This window comes from Aplidium turbinatum, chromosome 5, assembly GCF_918807975.1.
Source record: "Aplidium turbinatum chromosome 5, kaAplTurb1.1, whole genome shotgun sequence".
In the NCBI taxonomy this organism is placed as follows: Eukaryota; Metazoa; Chordata; class Ascidiacea; order Aplousobranchia; family Polyclinidae; genus Aplidium; species Aplidium turbinatum.
The window spans coordinates 21,641,036-21,662,028 of record NC_137476.1 but is presented as its reverse complement, the minus strand read 5'-3'; the positions used below and the strand labels follow the sequence as shown (position 1 = coordinate 21,662,028).

The 20,993-nt window shown below is 38.9% G+C and overlaps 1 protein-coding gene across 1 annotated transcript in view; it reads left to right on the top strand.

The window, feature by feature from the left end:
- LOC145771029 (DNA replication factor Cdt1-like) overlaps window positions 1-20,993 on the top strand; it is a 48,337-nt gene that overhangs the window by 1,710 nt on the left and 25,634 nt on the right. The window contains exon 2 of the mRNA XM_082582770.1: window positions 16,621-16,851. Coding sequence (XP_082438896.1) covers window positions 16,621-16,851 — 231 coding nt within the window. The remainder of the gene's footprint in view (window positions 1-16,620; window positions 16,852-20,993) is intronic.

Here is a 20,993-nt window from a genome sequence, read left to right as displayed (position 1 = left end):
TTCTTCCGTTCGCAAAAAATTATTGGAATGACATCTAAACATTTTAGGACCTCGCCTATCGAAAGACCAGTTTCGCAGGACAACCGCTTAGCATCTTGAGAAAATAGCCGTATCAAACGCCCTTCATCACGACTTTTCAAAAACTCTGAAAAAGAAAGCACAACCATCTCAATGTTAGCTATATCTGTAAAACAGGAATACATTTTACTTTATCAAAAATCAGCCGACCAAAAGCCTTACTCTTACCGCTCTTACAAAAAGTAACAATATTTCTTTTATCATGCACATTGCACAATGCACACTCTCTAAGGGGGCTGAACTGAATTAAAATCTCGGTAGTAGGACTATTTGACAAGATCAAACTTCAAATGAAATCGGAAACTTGAATGTGGAAACTCCCAAGCAGGTCTGGATCAAATGGTCCTATGCATAACGCCTCCGCCATTTTCCCGTAAATGGAGGATAAAGATGAAGAATTAAAAAAAAAAACATGCAACATTCTTCACTAGTTGGTTGTTCTTAAATCGATTGTTGTCATAAAATTAGCCTACAACTTACCGTCGTAAATGGAAGTCATGACTTCAACAGCTTTTGGAGTAATGTCGGAAAACTTCTTTGCCAATCCTGATGCAACTGCTAGGCACGATCCACGTTGAATTACAGTATTTCCGACAAAGCATTCGAGTGGTATCTGGTTGGTGTATACCGATGTATTAAGACTTAAACTTAAAGCTTTGTAATCAAAGTCACAACATACTATCTCATAACTTTTGAATCATGCAGCTTATGGGCGGAAGTCGGTATGAGCGGCAAAAGTCTGGGTCGCAGACCTTTACACAGCTCCAAACCTAAGAATCCCTGGCTCCAAAATAGGCAGTTGTAAAGAGAACCACAACAAACAGTCTCTGTTTAAGTAGATTAACATGTTAAACCATAGATTTTAGACAGACTATATCAACGATAGAGTTGAAGTATTACCAGTAAAAGTTCCGCTGAAATATTTTACTGTCCGAAGCACGGTCTCCATTCACAGTCCCTAATTGAATTGAATTACTATATTAAGTTATATTATTAATATAGAGACTGTGCTCCATTATTACCTCCACGTGTAGGCTATTTCCCAATCTTCATCCGAAAGGAACAGGTTTTCACCAGACACTGCCATTGCTATTCCTGTATAAGCAATAAGCTTCCGCTTCCAGAAGTTTGAAATTGTAAGAAAGTGTCATTTGCTGTTTTGCCAATGGAAAGCCAGTTAGATTCAGTCATGCGTGGCAAGGCAGACACATGATTTTAACGTCGCTTTGGTTTGTTGCATTAAAATCGCTTTTTTCTTTTTTCGCAGTTTCCCGTCTACGTATGTAAAGTCTATGGTCTAACCAATCCCTAAGCCTTCTCTTGCTGTTTTATGATGTAAAGTGGATGAGTAGGCTACGCCACAATCCAGCAACATTGTGGTTATATTTTATTATACAAATGTAAGAAAAGCTAACACTAGATATCAAACAAGCAACAACTATTTTATAAATAGATCAAACACAAAATTTTTGCAAAAAGACCATGGCAGGTATTGGGACCAATATAGTCTGGTCAGAGGTTCCAAGTAGGCTAAAAAACTTATCATTTTATTGTTTCAAAAAATAGATCAAAACGTTCATTTTGCAAAGCTACAGTGCATCGTAAGTGATATGTTATGAAAACCAACTTGTCAGTTTCATATGCAATATACGGTAACATGTTCAGGCGGAAAGTTAATTGATTAATCTCTGCTTGCTTCTTGGAATTTTGTGTTTAGGCCTACATTATCTTAAATATGTTTTTTTTTTGGTGCGTATGTTGAAGCGCGGGAACGTTTTAACATTTTATTTTATTTTTAAAGCTTATTTTAAATGGCAAAATCGTCATTTCCGTAGGGTGGCAATTGACTAGTAGACCGTATGGTCGTCTCGTTGTCTCCCTGTCGGTATGGGAACTTGTGTAACTTTTGCATTGTGTATATTACTGTACTTGCATTTTTCAAACATGTACCTATGTTCCTGTTACTGACAAATAATACATTGATTGATTGATTGTAAGAGATGTTAAAGGGATAGGCTACTAAAGGAAAAACCTGACTTGGTGATTGTACACGTTCGTTGTGTTTAACACGCTACCATAAAACGATTTTCAATGAAATTTTGTCCCATTGCGGTCTGATCAGCATTCCGCGCCTGCTTTTGTCAGAGCTTTCAAATCGGGAATGGGCGTGAGCAGCGAAGCGTGCGACTGTACAGTCTACGTCACTATAGACTAGCAATCAGCGGATCGAGCAATAGTTTTACTGCGGGCGATTTAACTGTAGCTAGGCTATGTATGTATGTACATCAAAACATCAGATTTCAACATCAAAAGATCAGACAGTTTGCTCAAAACATCAGATGTGGTAACGTGACTTTGGTTATTGCTGTCGATAGTGACGTATTCTCGAGCAGTGTTTTCACTTTTTGGTCATTTTGAAAAACTTAAAAATAAATGAAACATTGGACTTTGGGCCTTGCCAATGCCATTGAAAACAATTTTTTTGGTAATTTTTTTGAAATGTATTCTTGAATGTTCAGTTTACGCATTTTAATGCTTAATTCCCATTTGAAAATTTCATCTAGTAGGCCTATGCCTTTAAGAATGTGGTTATACTTTATTATACACCAACTCAGCAACAGCCCTGCTGGCAAGATTTGATTCAAAGAGGAAGAAGCGCTGGACAGAAGCCATAGACTCAATCGACTTCACGCACTCCAGCCGCACAGCATGGAGTACACTCAACAACCTCACTGGCAGATCGCGTGCCTCTCGTCGCCAATGCCCCATTTCAGCAAATGCCATCGCCTCACAACTTGTGAAAAATGGAGTGCACAGAATGAGAGACCGTGAATCACACAAGTCCGTCCTCAAAGAAATGACGGACCTCTGAAAGGTTCCAACACCTGTCGAGGGCAACATCTGTGGTGAGTTTACCCCAGAAGAATTTGCCTCCGCCCTCCAGCACCTAAAGCCAGGCAAATCCCCGGGCCTTGACCACCTATGCCCGGAACTAATACTCCAAGCTGCCCCCTCTATGAGGTCCTGGTTAAAAGACTTCCTTTCCTGCTGCTTGCGTCACCTGCGCATCCCAAGAATCTGGAGAAGAGCCCTAGTGGTTGCAGTCCCAAAGCCGAAGAAGCCCCCAGGGGATCCGAAGAGCTACCGCTCCATCTCTCTGCTCTGTATCCTCTTCAAGATACTCGAGAGACTTATCTACGCCCGTGTCGAACCGATAATAGACCTTCAGCTCCCTCGGGAACAAGCCGGCTTTCGCCACGGAAGATCAACCGTAGACCAGGTCACTCTGATGACCCAAGACATCGAGGACAGCTTCTCGGCAAAAAAGAAGGCTGGCGCCGTGTTTGTCGATCTCACGGCTGCCTACGACACTGTATGGCACAGCGGCCTTACCTGCAAACTACTCCGTCTCTTTCCTGACAGGCACATGGTCCATATGATTATGGAACTTGTGCAAAACCGCAGCTTTACCCTTTCCACCGGTAGCGGCCGACGAAGTAGACTACGTCGACTCAGGAACGGCGTCCCACAGGGCTCTGTCCTGGCTCCCCTCCTCTTTAACACTTACATCTATGACCTGCCTGACACCATCTCCAGGAAGTATGCTTACGCAGACAATCTGGCTCTCCTGCATCCAGCCGGAGATTGGCAGTCGATGGAGAGGAACCTAAGCCAGGACATGTCAACTATATCAACATATCTCCAGAAATGGAAGTTACAGCTCAGCAAGGCAAAGACAGTGTCGGCGGCCTTCCATCTAAACAACAAGGAAGCAAAACGTGAGATCAACATTACCACCGATGACGAACACCTCCCCTACTGCGCCGAACCCACCTACCTCGGCGTAACCCTGGACAGGTCACTCAAGTACCGACGACACCTGGAGTCACTGTGCAAAAAACTATCTGCGCGCGTTGCACTTTTGAGGCGGCTGGCGGGTTCCGGCTGGGAAGCTGATGCGAAAACCCTTCGCACAGCTACCTTGGCCCTCGTCCATTCTACCGCTGAGTACTGCGCACCAGTGTGGTGCCACAGCTTTCACACTAGGGTGGATCAAAAATGGCAAAAAAAAATTTTTTTCTCAATTTTAATTAGCTAGATATGGCAAAAGTTGCCAATATATCACCATAACACAATGTAAAAAATTGAAGAGGTTTGAACAAGTTTTTGATCTCCCCCCGCGACATACAAATTTAGGCACTTATACATACAAGAACTGCATGGCAAATTTTTTTTCGATTTTAACTCGCTTTGCAGACATGGCAAAAGGTTCTAATGTAACACCAAATACAATGAAAATGTGTGTACTTAAGAGTTTTGACTTCACCCTTTTTCAGCATATTAATTTTAAAGTGACTTGGCTGATGGACCACCCGCGGTTCCAACAGGTAAACGCCTATTAACCATCACCATCAGATGGCCGAGTATAGATTTGACAGGTGGCCCATTGGCAAAGTCACTTCCTATTAATTTATGCGCTCATGCATACAAAGACTGCAAGCAATATTACAAACATTTACAAATTGAAGTGAGCATGATGAATTGCAGGAGCTCAGCATCCGTCATTGTTTTAATTACAGGAGGCTCCGTGATAGGAAGATCTGTCCAGTTAATCAATTCGAAGTAGGCTATTTCACTGCATCAAAGTTAAGCTTTGAGGGAACTTTAAATTTTTTTTATTTTTCCCCTGGGTTTTGCAGCTCTAGCTTTCATCACTCCACGCAGGCCTAGTACTCGAATATGTGGTCGATGGTAAGTTATCATAGCCAAAATTATATTTTCCGGATGAGCAAAGTATGAGTTGCGGTGCATAACTGGGTCGATAATTTTCTTGTGTTTCTGACAAAGATATCGTGATTTGGTTATCATTTGGTGAATGTGTCTAGCTCCATCTTTGCAAGATGAATGTGATTTTATTGTGAACCACATTGGAGCATAAACACGGATAATGAACATAACCAATGCTTGCCGTCTCCCATACGGATTGTTATCACTGACATATAATCTAAGGGTTCTATTAATTAGCTGTAGTCAGCCATCGTGAGTGTCTGAGGGATTCAAGCATCCTGGGTTTCGCATCGCCAGATCAATGCTACATTCACCAGTGCAGTCAAACTGAATGGTGAAGATTGATGAAGGGAGTACCAAGTAGCCTAATAATAAAACTAGGCCATCGCCCAGAAGAGTTACCCATACTAGTCTAAGTAAACTGCCTTTTAATCTGTAAGAAGCGCATATAACTTTTATTAAACTTTGTGGAACCTGCAGTGCAAGCAAATTCCAATAATTGTACTATAAAGCTTCTTTTATATCTAGAATTCTTTTGAAGAATCAAATACTACATCAGCTAATTGTTGAGATACCCAACCAAGTATTTTAGCAATGGTGATAAAACGGTCAATTGTAGCCTATCTGTTTGAACACAAGTCGCTTATTATGACATCATAAAGCGCATAAGTGAGTCACACAGTATTTATGCTTTTGACCAATTTTGCGGGAGACTTTCTCCAACCCGATATTAGGGAAATTAAAACCTTGCGGGGGGCGATCAAAAAATTGTCAAAACCAAAAAAAAAATTTGCATGTATGTTATTATGGGTATTTCGCACCTTTTTCACATACTAGCTTAGAAAAATAAAAATTTTGGATTTTTCGATCCACCCTATTTCACACCCGCCACATTGACACCGCCATCAATGACGCACTACGCACTGTGACTGTATGCCTGCGTCCCAATCCAACGGACTGCCTTCCCATCCTTGCAAGCATCCAACCTGCTGAGCTTCGCCGTAAAGGAGTCATGATTTCACTTGCTCGTCGCGCACTGAACCCCGACAACCTCCTCCACAGTACACTTCAGCCCATTTGTGCCCGCCGCACGACAGCTTCTGAACAACGTTGAAGATCTTGGAATAAGTGCGCCACACTGGACAAACTACACAATTGAACATGGAGTGGCAAAACAACACCTCCCGACTCCGTGATTTCCTACCCGACGTCGATCCCACCCTCCGGGAATGTCCCTCGCAAAGACTTGCGTGGGTCCGGCTTAACCGCCTACGAACCGGCGTCGGTCGCTTTCGTTCAGACATGTGCAGATGGGGCCTGGCTCCCTCACCGGAATGCGAGTGTGGCGCCTGGTCACAGCGGTAAACCATAATCCGCGGATAAAGATAAACAAACAAACAAACTCTTCGTGGGAAAATTGTAACATAAGATTCCCGAATCTGTTCATCTGTATGTAATGACCGAAAGAAACACTCCTTTGAAACCGTCTATTCAAAATTGTAGCCTATTTTTGTAAAATTAGCCACCTGGCTGTCGAAATTGGGATGCAACACCGTACACCACTAAAACTTGTCACTACAACAAACTACTTAGATAAAAGACGGACATTTTATCCAGCTGGCAAGCACTAAGCGAAACAGTTAAATATGCCTCCAACTTTCAAGCAACCATTTTACGAATGACTAGAATAATTTGCGATATCTCAAACTCACGTAAACAGTAACTGTGACGCAATAATGAAAGACATTGTCACGCAATTCAAACAGGTGTTCAAAGGTGGTGATGCAATGTTTCATCAGGTCTTACGAACGATGGTGCAATATTTGGACATTTTCTAGCAATTTCCATGACGTAAGATGCCAGCTAGGTTAAGTAGACCATAACGGTTTTTATATGACGTTTGATTTGGTGAAAATTGTCTGTAACAGCGCCACAGAACAGACAGTAGATCATGTCGTCCATGACTGCTCAATCCATCAACCACCACATGGAACGCTTGGACTGAAGGCCCTAGATGACGAGACTGTCGAGTGGCTGATGACATCATGCCCAAACATATAGTCCGGAAGAACAGCTCATACGACGAAGAATACATGCAAGAATGGTTTTATTGAGATTTTTTAAGTTAATTGGTTGTCTAATAAAATCCTGTCTGTCTAACGCATATGTGTCAAACTCCCGGCCCGCGGGCCAGATCCGGCCCGCAATGCAACATTTTTTGGCCCTCAGGATGGTATTAAATTCCTTTTAAATCTGGCCCGCCGATATGCTGCATCACAAACAACTTCAAGTTTTAATCAATAATAAACTTACATAACTAAAATAAACGATAATGAAGATATACCGTACTTGATTAAAACTTAATAAATGTTTAGTTTATAAGTAGGCCTACTGTAGCCTACAGTCGAGGCCACCGAAAGTAGGAAGGCCTGTTGCATCGCGGCGGTTTTCTGCTGACGTCATCACGAGCGGTTACAATTAATTATATCGGCGCTGCCAAATAAGCGCTTTCATCGCAGGCTTGTATTTTTGTCTCGCTTGATCTGTTTTTCAGCGCACTTTCAACTACAATGTAATGTAATTGATTGAGTTTCGCTTTTAGCAGCATGATCGTTGCTTACTTCACAGACCACAGTGTAGATTCTAACGATCTGTTATAGCCTGATGCTGCGAGTTCGTTTTGGCAATATCGAATTTCTTCACATCGAATTGGACTAGCTTTCGGAACACAGTTCCCTAGTCATGTGCTATGACGAGTGGTGTTGAAGTCAGTGAATGGTTCTTTAATGTGGCTCTTTGGTTTAGCTTGAGGCTGCCGGCTGTTCAGTTTCTGTAATGATATCGACGATTTTTCTTGGTCCCCACAAAATTCCTATCTTTTACATGCATTCTACTGCTACCAAATCCTGCTGTATTAGAAAGTCCAAGTTTAATGTAGTAAAAGATGGTTTATTTTAATGAGAAAGAACAAGGAGTGCTTATATGTACTGTATACTACTTAAAGGTTAGAGTAATGCAGTGGACTACAGCATATACAGTAAAGATAACAAAACAACAGAAGAAAAGCAAACCAAAAATCTCCAGTTCTGAAGTTTCGCTGTCATGATGTGTCAAAATGTATTTCTTCGAAACGAATTGTTTGGGCAATCATTCAAACTTTAAACGTAACTTGAAAACAAAATAAAATTACTAAAGCGCACATTACACAAAGTTATTGCCGCACAACAGTAAAACAATATAAAAATGACTGGCTGTCATCAAAATGTTGCAACCTTTGCTGGACATCTAGAAATGATCAAACGATTACATACAAGGGATGCTTACAAGGGTAGGTTTGACAAAAAAAATTGTAACTATGCGACATCTACCAGCATATTTATCAATCAACAAAGTGCTGTAATACCAATTACACTTCTATGTATATATCAGCTGATTGTAGGGTGACATTTTTTCCTCTCACCTTGCTTTGTGTCAGAGCGCTAGCTGCAACAGATAAATTCTAATGAGTATGGCAACATAAACAAACATAAACAACATCAACTTTTCCATTATGTCATTTGTGGACTGGCATCTATCCTTTTGTTCCTGGTTTTGAAACTCTGCTCTGCTTCGTTGCAAAGCCGTAGCAAGATTACTTTGTTCTTTCTTTTCCATCAGTTCATCTTTGCTTGGGCGTGGTGTCACAGAAGTTGATGATAAATACTTGGGACAATTCGGAAATACTGTTGATATTGCTTCAGTTAATAGTTTTGGCACTTTTAAAGAATATGACAAAACTCTTCCCGTTTTTTCATCAAATGCAGATGATTCACGCAAAATTTCATGAGGCTGGAAAAGCACTTCACGTACCTAAACAAACATGTACAAACAATTAAATAAAACATATTTGAAAACAGTGACTGAATAATTTACTGATTTAACTATTATACCCTTACCCTTTACAGATTAGACCTTTGAGCATTTGTCAATAAGGTCCAAAGTTGCAGGCATGAAATTAGTGTTACATCACTTGTATATCAGGACCTCATGGGCAAAACAGTAAAACAAGTTTACGACAATACACACATTAGCGAGACACTGTGCATCTATAATTATCAAATGTAAAATTTATAAAGAGAAAGTTTCTTAGCTTAGATGATAACTAAGCACCGTAACTAGTGACCACTGCAATTACCATCAGTCATTATGGTAGGCTATAATTTGAAATCTGGAATATTTTTAAGTCCCGGCAGGCCTACTGCTTTTTGTCACAATAGTTTTCTCTAGGTCTTCAGAAACTTTTACAAAACATGGTTAAATTGCATGACGAAAACTTTTGATTTTTAAGTTTTACAAGTTAAAGCTGGAAAAAATTCACTTGAAATTAAATGAGCTGGCACAAAATAATTTAACTGCAATCTGATTAGTTGAACACATTATGTTTCCAATATTTGCAAAGTCTCATTCCTTAAAAATGTTTAGGCACAAGGTTTACAGAGAAATAAAAATGCCATTACCAGTACTATAAAAAATACTTGAAGATTCCACAGTACATATATATTGTGTTTCAAATTTGTATTTAGGAAATGCTTACTCTGCTGGCTTGCAATGGAGTGAAATCTTTTCTTTTGATAGCATGTATCCACTTCTTTAAATTATCATCTTGGGGAAATTGGAAAACAGTTACTTTTGGACCATTTCTGTAATTTCCCTTGCAGTTGGGCACACAAACAACATTATGGAAAGCACTGTGTAAAGATTGAAAATTCACAGAAATATATATATTCTTTGGACAATGGATTCAGAATGATGCTGTAATAGAGCATAGTTTGAATTACCATAACTGATTTTCTCTTAGAACAGTGGTCAACCTTAGATCATGAATTTAGCTCACTGCAAAAGTTAAACTTGAATACTTTCTTGAACCTCGTTCCCTCACAACAGGAGCCCATGTCAAGTAATAAATTGTGAAAATAGTCAAATAACAACATTTCATATCTCCATAGTCTGGCCAAAACCTTTATTTTTAATCATATAAAATGAAATCAGTTGAAATAGAGCTTTTTTTTATATATAGCTTTTACTGTTTAGCTTTTATGGTACGGACACCACAGTTATCGCCACTGTATAACTTTGTTTTGCAGCTATTAGCCTATGTGTCACATTATGTCAATTTTACCTTCCATTGGTGCTTCCTGTTTGTATCTGTGCCCTGCCTAGCTCTCACACATGTTGGCTGTATAGCCAATTGTTAGGGGCTGGGTTATATCAGTCATGGAAAGAGTTTGGATATTGGATTGAAGAAAATTCTATTTTAAATTTATTTCTGGTTTATGGGACTACAGTACTCCTTCATGCAGAGTGGAATGTTTTAGACTGTCTATGCCAAAACAAAGTTTTGGAACTGTTTATAGTTGCACTGATGAGCTTTCAATAAGCAAAAACCTGGTTCTGCAACATCTAACTTGATTACAATGCAATGTATGAGTTTAAATTGTTAATTTCACATAAACTTTTCATCTATCTACCAGTAGGCCTGTGTAGCTAATCAGCAGACTGTGCTTCAGCTTGTTGCTGCAAAGCTTAAATTCACCAGGTGCTAAAGACATGCTTTATTTAAATGCTCTATGGTTATGCATTAAACTCCTTTCAAAGGAACTCTCAGTTTCACAACACAAAAACCAAAAAAGCTAGTCTAATCTTGCCTCCCTAACCTAACCGGCTGTAAATCGCATCTGTTTCTTTTCAAAGAACCGCAACTGCAGTCGTGCAGAACGGCGCGCTTGTAACCGGCTGTGATGACGTCATTTCAACGCACAGGGCCTTCCTACTTTCGGCGGCCTCGCTACAGTACAGCATATTTGCACGAGCCAAAGTCCTCAATAGCTTCATCAAAGGACATTCTGGGTAGGCCATATTGAAAAATTTATTGCCAAAATCAAAAAATCTTTTTGAGCGATTTTTGAAGAAAATAAACAAAAATTCACACAGGGGTTGCTTTACTGATGTACACCTGTTTTCATCATGAAGATTTCTTCAGCTGAGAGCTTGACCCCAAACATTGATAAACTTGCATCCAAAATGAGAAACCAGGTATCGGGGTTAAAGTAGGCTAGTAGCTTATGCGTTACAAATGCGCAAAGTAAACTTTCGTGCTGTTTTTTTCTTGCTTTTTAGAGGCATGTTTGTGCTTTTCGGTTTTAGTTTGAATATTGTTTTCCTTTGCTGCTCTGAAAAGGCTTTACTGATCTGAAAGACATTAGCAAGGAATACAACTGATAGTTTTCTTTATTTAATTGTCCTATCTTGACTTTAGATATGACTTGCTCTGAGTTTACTTTTTTAAACTCACGTTTCGGTAAATGCGCAACCCATATGCTCAAAATCGCTGGCAAAACCACCTATTGTTGAAAAGTCGGAAGTTCTGTGGCAAGAACAGTGATATACGCGCATACAAAAAATATTGACGCGGTCAGCGTAAACGCAAACGTTCGAACAACCATACGCCGTATGCACCACGTAACTTGTAAAAAAAAGTTGGCGGCATCAGCGTCAGCGCATACACTAGCGTAAACTCATTTTGTTTGCAAGGTGCCAAACATTCACACGGGACAAACCACTCGAAACAAACAAGTTTTATTTTGAATTTCCACGAAGAAACACAAGCATCTGAAAGTGTTCTACTGAAATATCTGAAAAGTGTTCTACATCTGAAAGTCCTGGCTATTCATGTAAAATAATAGTTTTCTGTTTCGGTTTACAATTTTTAATAGACTCTTCAGAAACCGTCGCATGAATACCCGTCAACCAAGTACAGTCAACCAAGTTGCTGCCATCCTATATAACCAGAGATATAACCGTCAACGCCAACGCCTCTGTCCAACTGACGTCGCTGTACTATGAGTTTAATATGCGAGGCTTACTACTGTACCATTTTGCTGATTTCCAGCTACAATGCATTAAACTGTAATGCAACAAAAACCTACAACATCTTCACTGTATGTTTCACACCATTTTTTTTTAATGAAACAAATCATGGAGCGTTTGTTGCGAGATTCGTATTTTGCAGAAAGAATCTGGCAACTTTGTTCTCAATCGTTTGGCGCGAAAAAACTGTCCTTGTTGGGATTTTTGGAAATTGAGTTTGGTTTGGTTTGGTACGTGGTGCGGTACCGTAGTCACGGCCACGGTTACGGTAGTTTTTGGTATCTAGTTGAGCATGGAGTGGAGCCGGTGTTTGCCTGATTTTCAGAAAGTGGAGTGAATTCGGAGTTTCATTTTTCCCAAAACTGTGGATAGGAGTGGATTCGGAGTTTGGTTCTGCAACTTTGCATTTTGGTTAAATCAAACATCGTGTAGTTCTGTTTGTAGAAGAAAAAAATATTGAAAACTGTACCCACGATTATCGATCTAGCAGTATAATGCTTATAAGTGTGAGCCACTAAAAACATTTACTAAGGAAGACAAAGACTTTTCCACTCCTGAGCCATTTCGTATCATAGGCTACCCATTGGATTGGAGTGCAGTCAGTCTCAAAAATCACACTCCGCTTAACACTGGTTGATGGCTGTTATAGCGCCATATGTTGATAGGCAATAATTTACATGTTTGTTTGCTATTTCACAAAAATTTAGCCAACTTAAGCAGAAACAATTTATTCATATTAAAAGTTTAATAACTAAATAGCCTATAGGGATGGTGAGGTACTTAAGAATGTCGAAAGATGATAGGTGGCTGGTGGATACTGTAGTTCACATATTGGGCTTACAAAGAAGTAAGCAGAAAGTGCGAAGCAATGCAATCCAGTGAAAAAAAACAGATGTACAATTTTAGTGTGGAAAAAGCGGTACCAAAACCAAAGCAGAGTATCGTATAGCTTGAAAAACACAAGCCTGTTTTGATTAGATAAATTTTGTCAAGGCATATGGCTCATTAAATACAATTAAAGTGAAAGATAAGTTTTAACCATGAAACAGATGGTTTGAGACTTTGAGTTACATTTATACTACCAGGCCTTGAAATATCCGGCAGTCATGGCGGACATGACCTCCGGAATGACCTCGAATGTCTGCCGAAGCCGACTCATTGGTCGGTCATAAATGACCGCCGCAAAATTCTTGACAAAAATAGAGCTAATGCAGCAAAAATATATTTTAAATTTGAATTGTTACAATTGTTTGTTTAACGCGAACAAATACGGAGCTGAAACAATCATACAGTAGTACAGGCAATTGCTTTAAAGATCACATTAGAGTGGCATGGTTAAACGAGCTGATGGCAAAGTAGCCATTTTTACATCATTTCAACGCCTTGCAATGTTGCCTTGAAATAAAGTTGTCTGAACTTTTCGGCAGGATATGTATTCTAATTTTAACAATGAGGATTATTGCAGGCCTTAAAACTCGTGTTTTTTTCCGGCAGCCATCGTGGCCTACCGATAGCTCCTTCTCGGCGGCCAAATCTGCGTGCTTGGAGGCCAAAATACAAATACGATAGCACAAGTGAATAGCATTAACTAGCAACAATGTTAAAATGATCACTTATCGTTGTTGAAGTCTGGGCGACGTCCTGCAATAGAATTGTTGTATCACGCATTAAATGCTTTATCGGGATTGTAATCCGGTATTGCGGAACCATCTAACGACCCTAAATTGTTTTAACTGCTCGCAGCTCAGTAAATTGTTTCAACTGCATACCGCCTTTCATAAAACCTGACCATTTATTTCGTTATGATGTCACCATTGAGGGTGTGAAGTCACTAACCCACAGCGCTCTCAACTATGAAGACACGGATGTCAACTAATCTAGTTCTCTTTTTTAACAACGATTCAATGTCCGACAACATTGAATCGATATAAAAACGACAATATTGCCAGCCGATGTAAATTAGCACTTCGGATTAACACTTCGTTAAAATAAACATTGGGAATTGCAAACAAGACTTACATCGCTGGTGATCGCAGCTGGATGTATTCAATACAACAGTAGTGACTATGATGCGCTGACCTAATTCTTCGTCACTCTTTGATGCTACATATTTTCGACATTTAATCCACGATCATTCTATTGCAAAATTAAATAATTAGCTAGAAGAAACCGGCGGCCAAACTTGGCCGACGGAAGAGGTAGCACAGGCGGTCATTTAAGCACTACTTAGCGGCCATGGCCGCCGGCTGCTTTAAGGCTTGTTATTGCGTAACATTGATCGTTTGTTAAAAAGAAACATCACAGAGAAGCAAGTCTCAGCTGGGTTCCGCACGTGCTTAGGCGAATGTGGAGACCTTATTCACGCTGATACAGTTCACGCAAAAAATATGTCCGGTTGAGATATTAAATGTCCGCTGAAAGGGCCAGTCCGGTAGGACATGCTTGACCGCCGGAAAAAAGTACAAATTTTGAGGCCTGTATACTACTGCAGAGTGGGGTGGGGTAATGTGGGGTCTAGGGAAAAGTGGGTATAATTTAAAAAAACTTAAATAGCCGTATACTTTGAAAATATATTTTTTAAAGTTTTGGTAAATATTTAAGTCATGTCCAAGGCTATGTGTGACTGAAATCTCAGTGCATGTTCTTGGGTGCTTCAGGGTGTTTGTAAGTTCACATTTTCCTGTGAGAAAGTAAAAATAAGTGCATATTTTGAACTTCCTAAAACTTTAATGTTTTTGGAATATTTTGTGAAAGTTGTGATGTCAGGTTGTTGTCAATGACTGAAACCACCATTTACCATTGGTATCATTTATTTTAGTATTGTGTAGATTTTTTTGCAAGAAGTGAAAAAATTTGGGGTAAAGTGAGTAGAAGTGAATTTTGATATGGGGTAAATGTGGTACAGTAGAACTCGGTTAATCCGGATTCGATTTGACCGGCGATTCCATCCGGATTAGTCGAAGATCCGGATTAACCGATGATGGTTCTATCAAGCCTGACGTTACCTATATAGGAAGGTATCGGTAAAAATCACCGAAATTGAACGCATTAGTGTGGTCATCTGCAAATTCCTAGACGCGCGATCACCACATTAGCGACCCAGTGATAGAGTTCTTCTAAAATGCAGTATTTTATGTAAAATGAATGTATTTGTAGACTCTGCGTCTAACACAAGAATACACTGGCAAAAGTTACATCTTCAGACATGCGTGTCGGAATAATCTGTAGTCACTCAAAACTTTTGAAAACAGTTACCGAAGACGAGTTTCTATGGAAAACTTACAAAAAATCACGGTCAAACAAAGTAATCACGGGCAAATCCGGATAAAGCGATAGAGAAAGCGCAACTTTTGTCCGGAATAGGCGAAGATCCGGATTAAATAATCTGGATAATCCAAAGCTGTTTTTTAAGAAAAAGATTACAAATCATTTGTACTTCCAGTTGTGTCCGGATTAGGTGAAGATCCGGATTAACCGAATCCGGATTAACCGAGTTCTACTGTATATATACATGATTTTAGTACTATAAATCGTGTTACATACAGAGTGACAAAGATATTTCACTCTCTGTCTCTGAGTGTACTCTTGTGATGAAGTGGTAAGTTAGCTATTGCATTTAGAAGCATTTGTATCTCTAACTTTTCTCAAACGAAGTGTGCAGGCTAAAGTTGGAGAAGTTTTAACGTCGCCTGAAAGTTTTCACAGGTTAAAGACTGAAGAGTTTCGCAGAAAAGTGCAGAAACGAGCCAAGAATAAAAAGTGGTCAAAAGAAAGTCCAAAAGGTCAAAGGAAAGCCGTCAAAAGAAAGTGCTCCATAATCAAGAATAGATCTTTTTTTAAATGATGAGTCAGGTTTTGGGGAAAAAAATGACAAATGTGTGATGCATAATGAACAAAACAGAAATAAACTACGTCTACAAACAAAAATGGAAGGTATCACACCAGTACCAAGTTGAAGATTCTGGACTGGGTGGTAGTTACCTATGAAAATCGAAAAATTTTAGGAGAAGTTGAGGAAGTTGCTGAGGAGGACTTACTTAAGATCAACTTTCTTCGTCATAAGAAGACTGAAAAAACTCCCAGTGGTCTCTTCACATTTACACAGCACAAAGTTGTGGAAATAATAGACAAAATGTTTTTGGTGTTGTTCAGCCACCAACTCCAACTATGAGGGGGAGAACTAAAATTTAATTTGAATGCTCACTTGTGGTGACTGGTGATTTACTTTAGACCGAATGAAAAAACTGTTTAATTTAAGCCTGCTTGCATTTTGTTGCTTCTCTTTGCCTGAAGAACATTTTTTGGTATGGGGACTATGTACTGTACTTTGGCAGTAGTTGTTTATTTTAAATGCATGAGTCATAAATTCAGATGGAGTTGTTGTTCCATGGTTTCAAAAGGATTTTTGAAAAATTTGCAAAATACAGTTTGATAGACATATTTGATCAAACAAGAGCATGGTTCTGTGTTGTCACAGTTTGTTGATTTTTTTTTATACATTGTTGTATACCCACTTTACCACATTGAAAGGCCAAATGGAGGATATGAGTTTATGTTGGTTATTTGGAAGGAAAAATAGTTGGTACACCCACATTACCCCACAAAGTGGGGTAAAATGGGTATACAAAAAAGGAAGAAAAAAATTGTCATTGTAACTTCTGTGAAACATTTTTTTTATAATTTTTTTGTGGGTTGTGTAGGTGAATGCCTTAATGTTATAATCCATTAAAAAAAAAAAAATATTGGTAGCAGAATTTTTTTATAGATCATTACATTGCAAATTCTACCCACTTTCCCCCACCCCACCCTACTTTACTGTTTTGACTTAACAATGTTTTTTTTGGTCAGGTTCTTTGAAACTTATCTGCAATATGTCACATCAATCTGTCGTAACAAATTATTTTGCACGAAAGCGTCAACGTGCAACAAATCAACCGTCCAAACGCTTAAAGATTTTAGACTTGGATGCAGTATCGGTAAAAGATAATTTTGCTTCAACTGAAAAGCGAGCTGAATATAAAAAGCAAGAATTTCATTCAACAAGAATAACACGGTCATCTGCAAAAAGATATGCACAAAGTAAGTACCTCCTTTTTAAGAAAATAAAAATCACTTTTGCCAGTATCGACATGACAAAAGATTTGTTGTGACATGTTAATTGTTCATAGTTTTTATCTTCAGACCAAAAAGTTTTTTTGAAAATTTTTCTAGCAGTTCCACAATCCATATGCTTGTTATAGTTGTGATATCACACAGATTAGTGAAGGTAAAAAGAAGTCTGATTCTGAAAAATTAAATAGGGCTGTTCACCACTCACCAGGCATTTACTTAAAGAATGTGAGGCGTTCTACTGGTGCAAATTAAGCTAAACTATCACAAGATGTATGTAAACAGTGACAATCTGCTTTTATTCCGACATTTCGTCAATCAGACATGACTGACTTCTTCAGGGGGCTAGACCAGGTAGTGACTACCTGTCTAGCATGGCAAAACACAAGACCATGTTGCTGAAATCAACTAAACATGCAAAATGAACTTTGCCTGCGATAATTTTTGTCTAGAAGTTGATTTTTCAAAACGGCTGATTTTCTGTCTGTGTTGTATCCAACCCTCAATACAAGGAAGGAACTTAATGATGATGATCAGGGCTGCGATTTTTGCCTTTTTCGGTGACGAGGTCACTCGACACGCGCCATCACTATTCGACAAACGCTGTGCCTTACAAAAAAAAAAACGAAAAAAAATAAAATAAATAAAAATGAAAAAAAAACTGAGAGAAGACTAAACGTCTTCAGGTCGAGGAACAATCGGGGAGGGGGGGATCACGTGATGCAATCATAAGAGTGCTGACTTACGTAAACTTTCTTGCGCCAGGTACTTCAAAGCAAGGTCTAAAAGCGACGCTTCACACGAGAAACTCCCAAGGCGTCAGCGCTGCCATTTTGAACACTGCGGGAGAATGCTTTGATCGAAGTTCCAACGCCTGGCATCAAACATTTCGCCACACACGTTTTGTGCTATTCGACACAATGGGTTTCTTTTATAGATAAAATAACCGAAGTAGGCTACTTTAATTGTCAACGTGTTTGCAAGTTTGTATTTATGTCTGACTTATGCATTTGTTGTTCCAAGTTTGCAGAAATGTTTTGCAATGTGAACAAAGAATAGTAGACAGACAAACATGGTTGCAACTTGACTTCCATCCACTAAAAGGGTTTCTGTGATTACCTAATGGGCGATTTTGCATTCACAAAAACACACAACCCAGCTGGCAAAACCCGACGTTTTTACATTGATTCAACGTCTGCAGACGTTGAATCAAAAAAAAAATGAGAGGCGAAAAATATACTAGAGTAGTCTATCACAGTGCTTCCCAACCTTTTTCAGTTCGCGACCCACTTTTGATGCAAGTTTTATTTCGCGACCCACTTTTAATGCAAGTTTTATTGTGCGACCCACAGGCCACAATGATATATATATGACATCTTCATTATGGCATCTTTACTACTGGCATACGTACTGAAATAGTTAATGCGACATAACACATCTAATTGTTACGTATTTGTTATATTGTTGCATAATTGTTACGTAATGATAATGCAATAATTTCCCGATCTAATAGAAAACAGGGTGCACAATTCATGAAAATGGAAATTCAACAAATGAAGTGAAGATTAGTGATGGCGAAGTAGTCTACTGTTCAAGACCAAACTGCGGCTTGTGAGATCCATAGTAACGTCGGTATTTTTGAGAAAATTTTAACATTCATTAACATTTAGAAATGCTTCGCGACCCACCTGAAATAGCTTCGCGACCCACCTGAAATAGCTTCGCGACCCACCAATGGGTCGCGACCCACCATTTGGGAAGCACTGGTCTATCACGAGTCACGACCGCACTGTTTGATTTGTAGTGATGTAATAATACCAAAAGTAGCGACACGCACGCTGTTACGTTAAATAACTCAGGGGGAAAAGTAGGTTAATTTTGGGTTGATTCAACGTTCGAGTCTGCATAAATCTATTTAATTTTCCTGGCGGGTTACATTGCGTACCCAAACAGCAAAAATCTTCATTTTTTACATTGATTCAACGTCTACAGACGTGAAGTCAATGCAAAAATAACGAATTTTGCTACCTGCGTAACAATGCCCAAGAAGAAATTTATGTTTGTTTTACATTAATTCGACATCTAGCGACTTTGAATTATCATAAAATAACGTTAATTGTTCAACCAGGTACCGGTAACAAATTAATATCTCACTGCGAGATGATTGCCTTGATTTACGTTTACACTAACATAATGTCAGCACAGTTGAGATACTGCGAGCAAACACGAGTCTGTTTGATCAAGAACTAACTGTCAGAATCGGAATCATAAGACGCTGTATGGGAGGATGAAGCTGCGCATCGTCACTGGAATACTTGAAGACGCAAAACTGCCCGTTCATGAACGCGCAATGCCATATGATCAGAAGCATTATTATTTTTCTTTTCTGCCGAAGAACCGTTTATCCAATTTTGTACTACTTTTTTAACTTGACCCCGTAGCTTTTCAAACTCCGATTTGTTTCCGTCATAAAATTCTTTACAAATTTAGCAAAATACCACACTAACTTTTCCTTCTGTTTGATAATAATCTATAGCAGGTAAATTCCACTTTTTAACTGTATCTTCTTTCACGATGGTTTATATTCGCAACCAAACCGGTAAACAATAAGCATTCAATGAAAGAATAACTTTTGCGTAACAATAAGCCAGTATTTATAAGGTTGCAAACTTTTTACAGTTCACAAGAGCATTGTCAGCGCATAAAATAGCTTGCGTGACGTTCTGGACTACCGCCGTGTGACATGCGATGAAGAAGCGCATAAAATTTCGTTTGATTATACATTAAAGCATAGCTACGGCAATTATTGTCGCAGCAATCCAAGGTGTGTTGATTTGGCGACAGCAATGTTTTTGCCGTCGTAGATGGAATCACTCAACCAGCGTGGGATTAAAAACTTAAAGTAAGTGACTTTTATACCACACAACTTGTGCGGTAACTCGTGGCCAAACGCTTATAATCTGACTCTTGTGACGTCATATTACTATTCGACAAACAAACGTAGAATTTTTGGTCGTTTGACAAGAAAGAAAAAATCGCAGCCCTGATGATGATGATTACACAACACACTGCATTATTGGCGCTTGTCTCAGAGCATATATATCAGGGCTACTCAACTAATCTTAACAAAGGTCCAGTTTGACAGGTTGAATGTTTTCAGCGGTCCGATGAATAAGTTATATCACACGCAACCACGAAAGTTAAACTATCTGTACCAAGCCACTTTTTTAAGTAAAATGTAACTCGAATTAGATTTCTGAGAAAGTGTTGGGGAGTCAAAGCCCCCCAGCAACTAGGATAATCAGTTAATCACAACCTAAAAATTGCTTCCTCCCAGTAGAAATCTGTTTTCTTATAAAAGCTCAAGTAGAAATTCTTATAAAAGCTCAAGGTCCACCATCAACACCAAAAAGGTCCGGACTCGGACCACGGTCCACTAGTTGAGTAGCCCTGATATATATGCTTTGAGACAAGCGCCAACAATGCAGTGTGTTGTGTAATCATCATCATCATTAAGTTCCTTCCTTCTATTGAGAGTTGGATGCAACACAGACAGCAAATCAGATGTTTTTTTGCATTTGTTCAATGTCTGATAGTGCAGACATTGAATTAATGTAAAAAATGGTTGATTTGCTGTCTGGAAATGTGGCATTGTTCTCGACCATGAGCTGTTTGTACTGCACTTTCATAACTTGATTTTGTTTATTTTGTGATGTTTGTTGTCCAAATCATTCTTGAACTGCCTTTGTTTCTTTTACCGTTTATCTTCCCTTCTATAAATGATCTTTATAACGAGTTTTGCCTTATTGTATGTCTGAAATACCGGTACTTCAATTTTCTTCTTTTGACTATTTGTAAGAGAATTTTTTTTGAATTAAATTTGAATAATACTTCATCGTTAGTGATCTTTTGTTTCCGTGAAATTTTTAACATTTGCTTGTATGACCACTTGACCAGTGCTCGAAGGCATCGATTCATTTCTCCGTTTTTTGTGACACTGTCCAAGTTTCAGAAATCAGAATTATAGAAAAGGGTTGACCAGATATAGCATTTTAATATCCTTAGACACATTGATAATTTTAACTTCGATTTTTTTAAATATTTTTCATTTT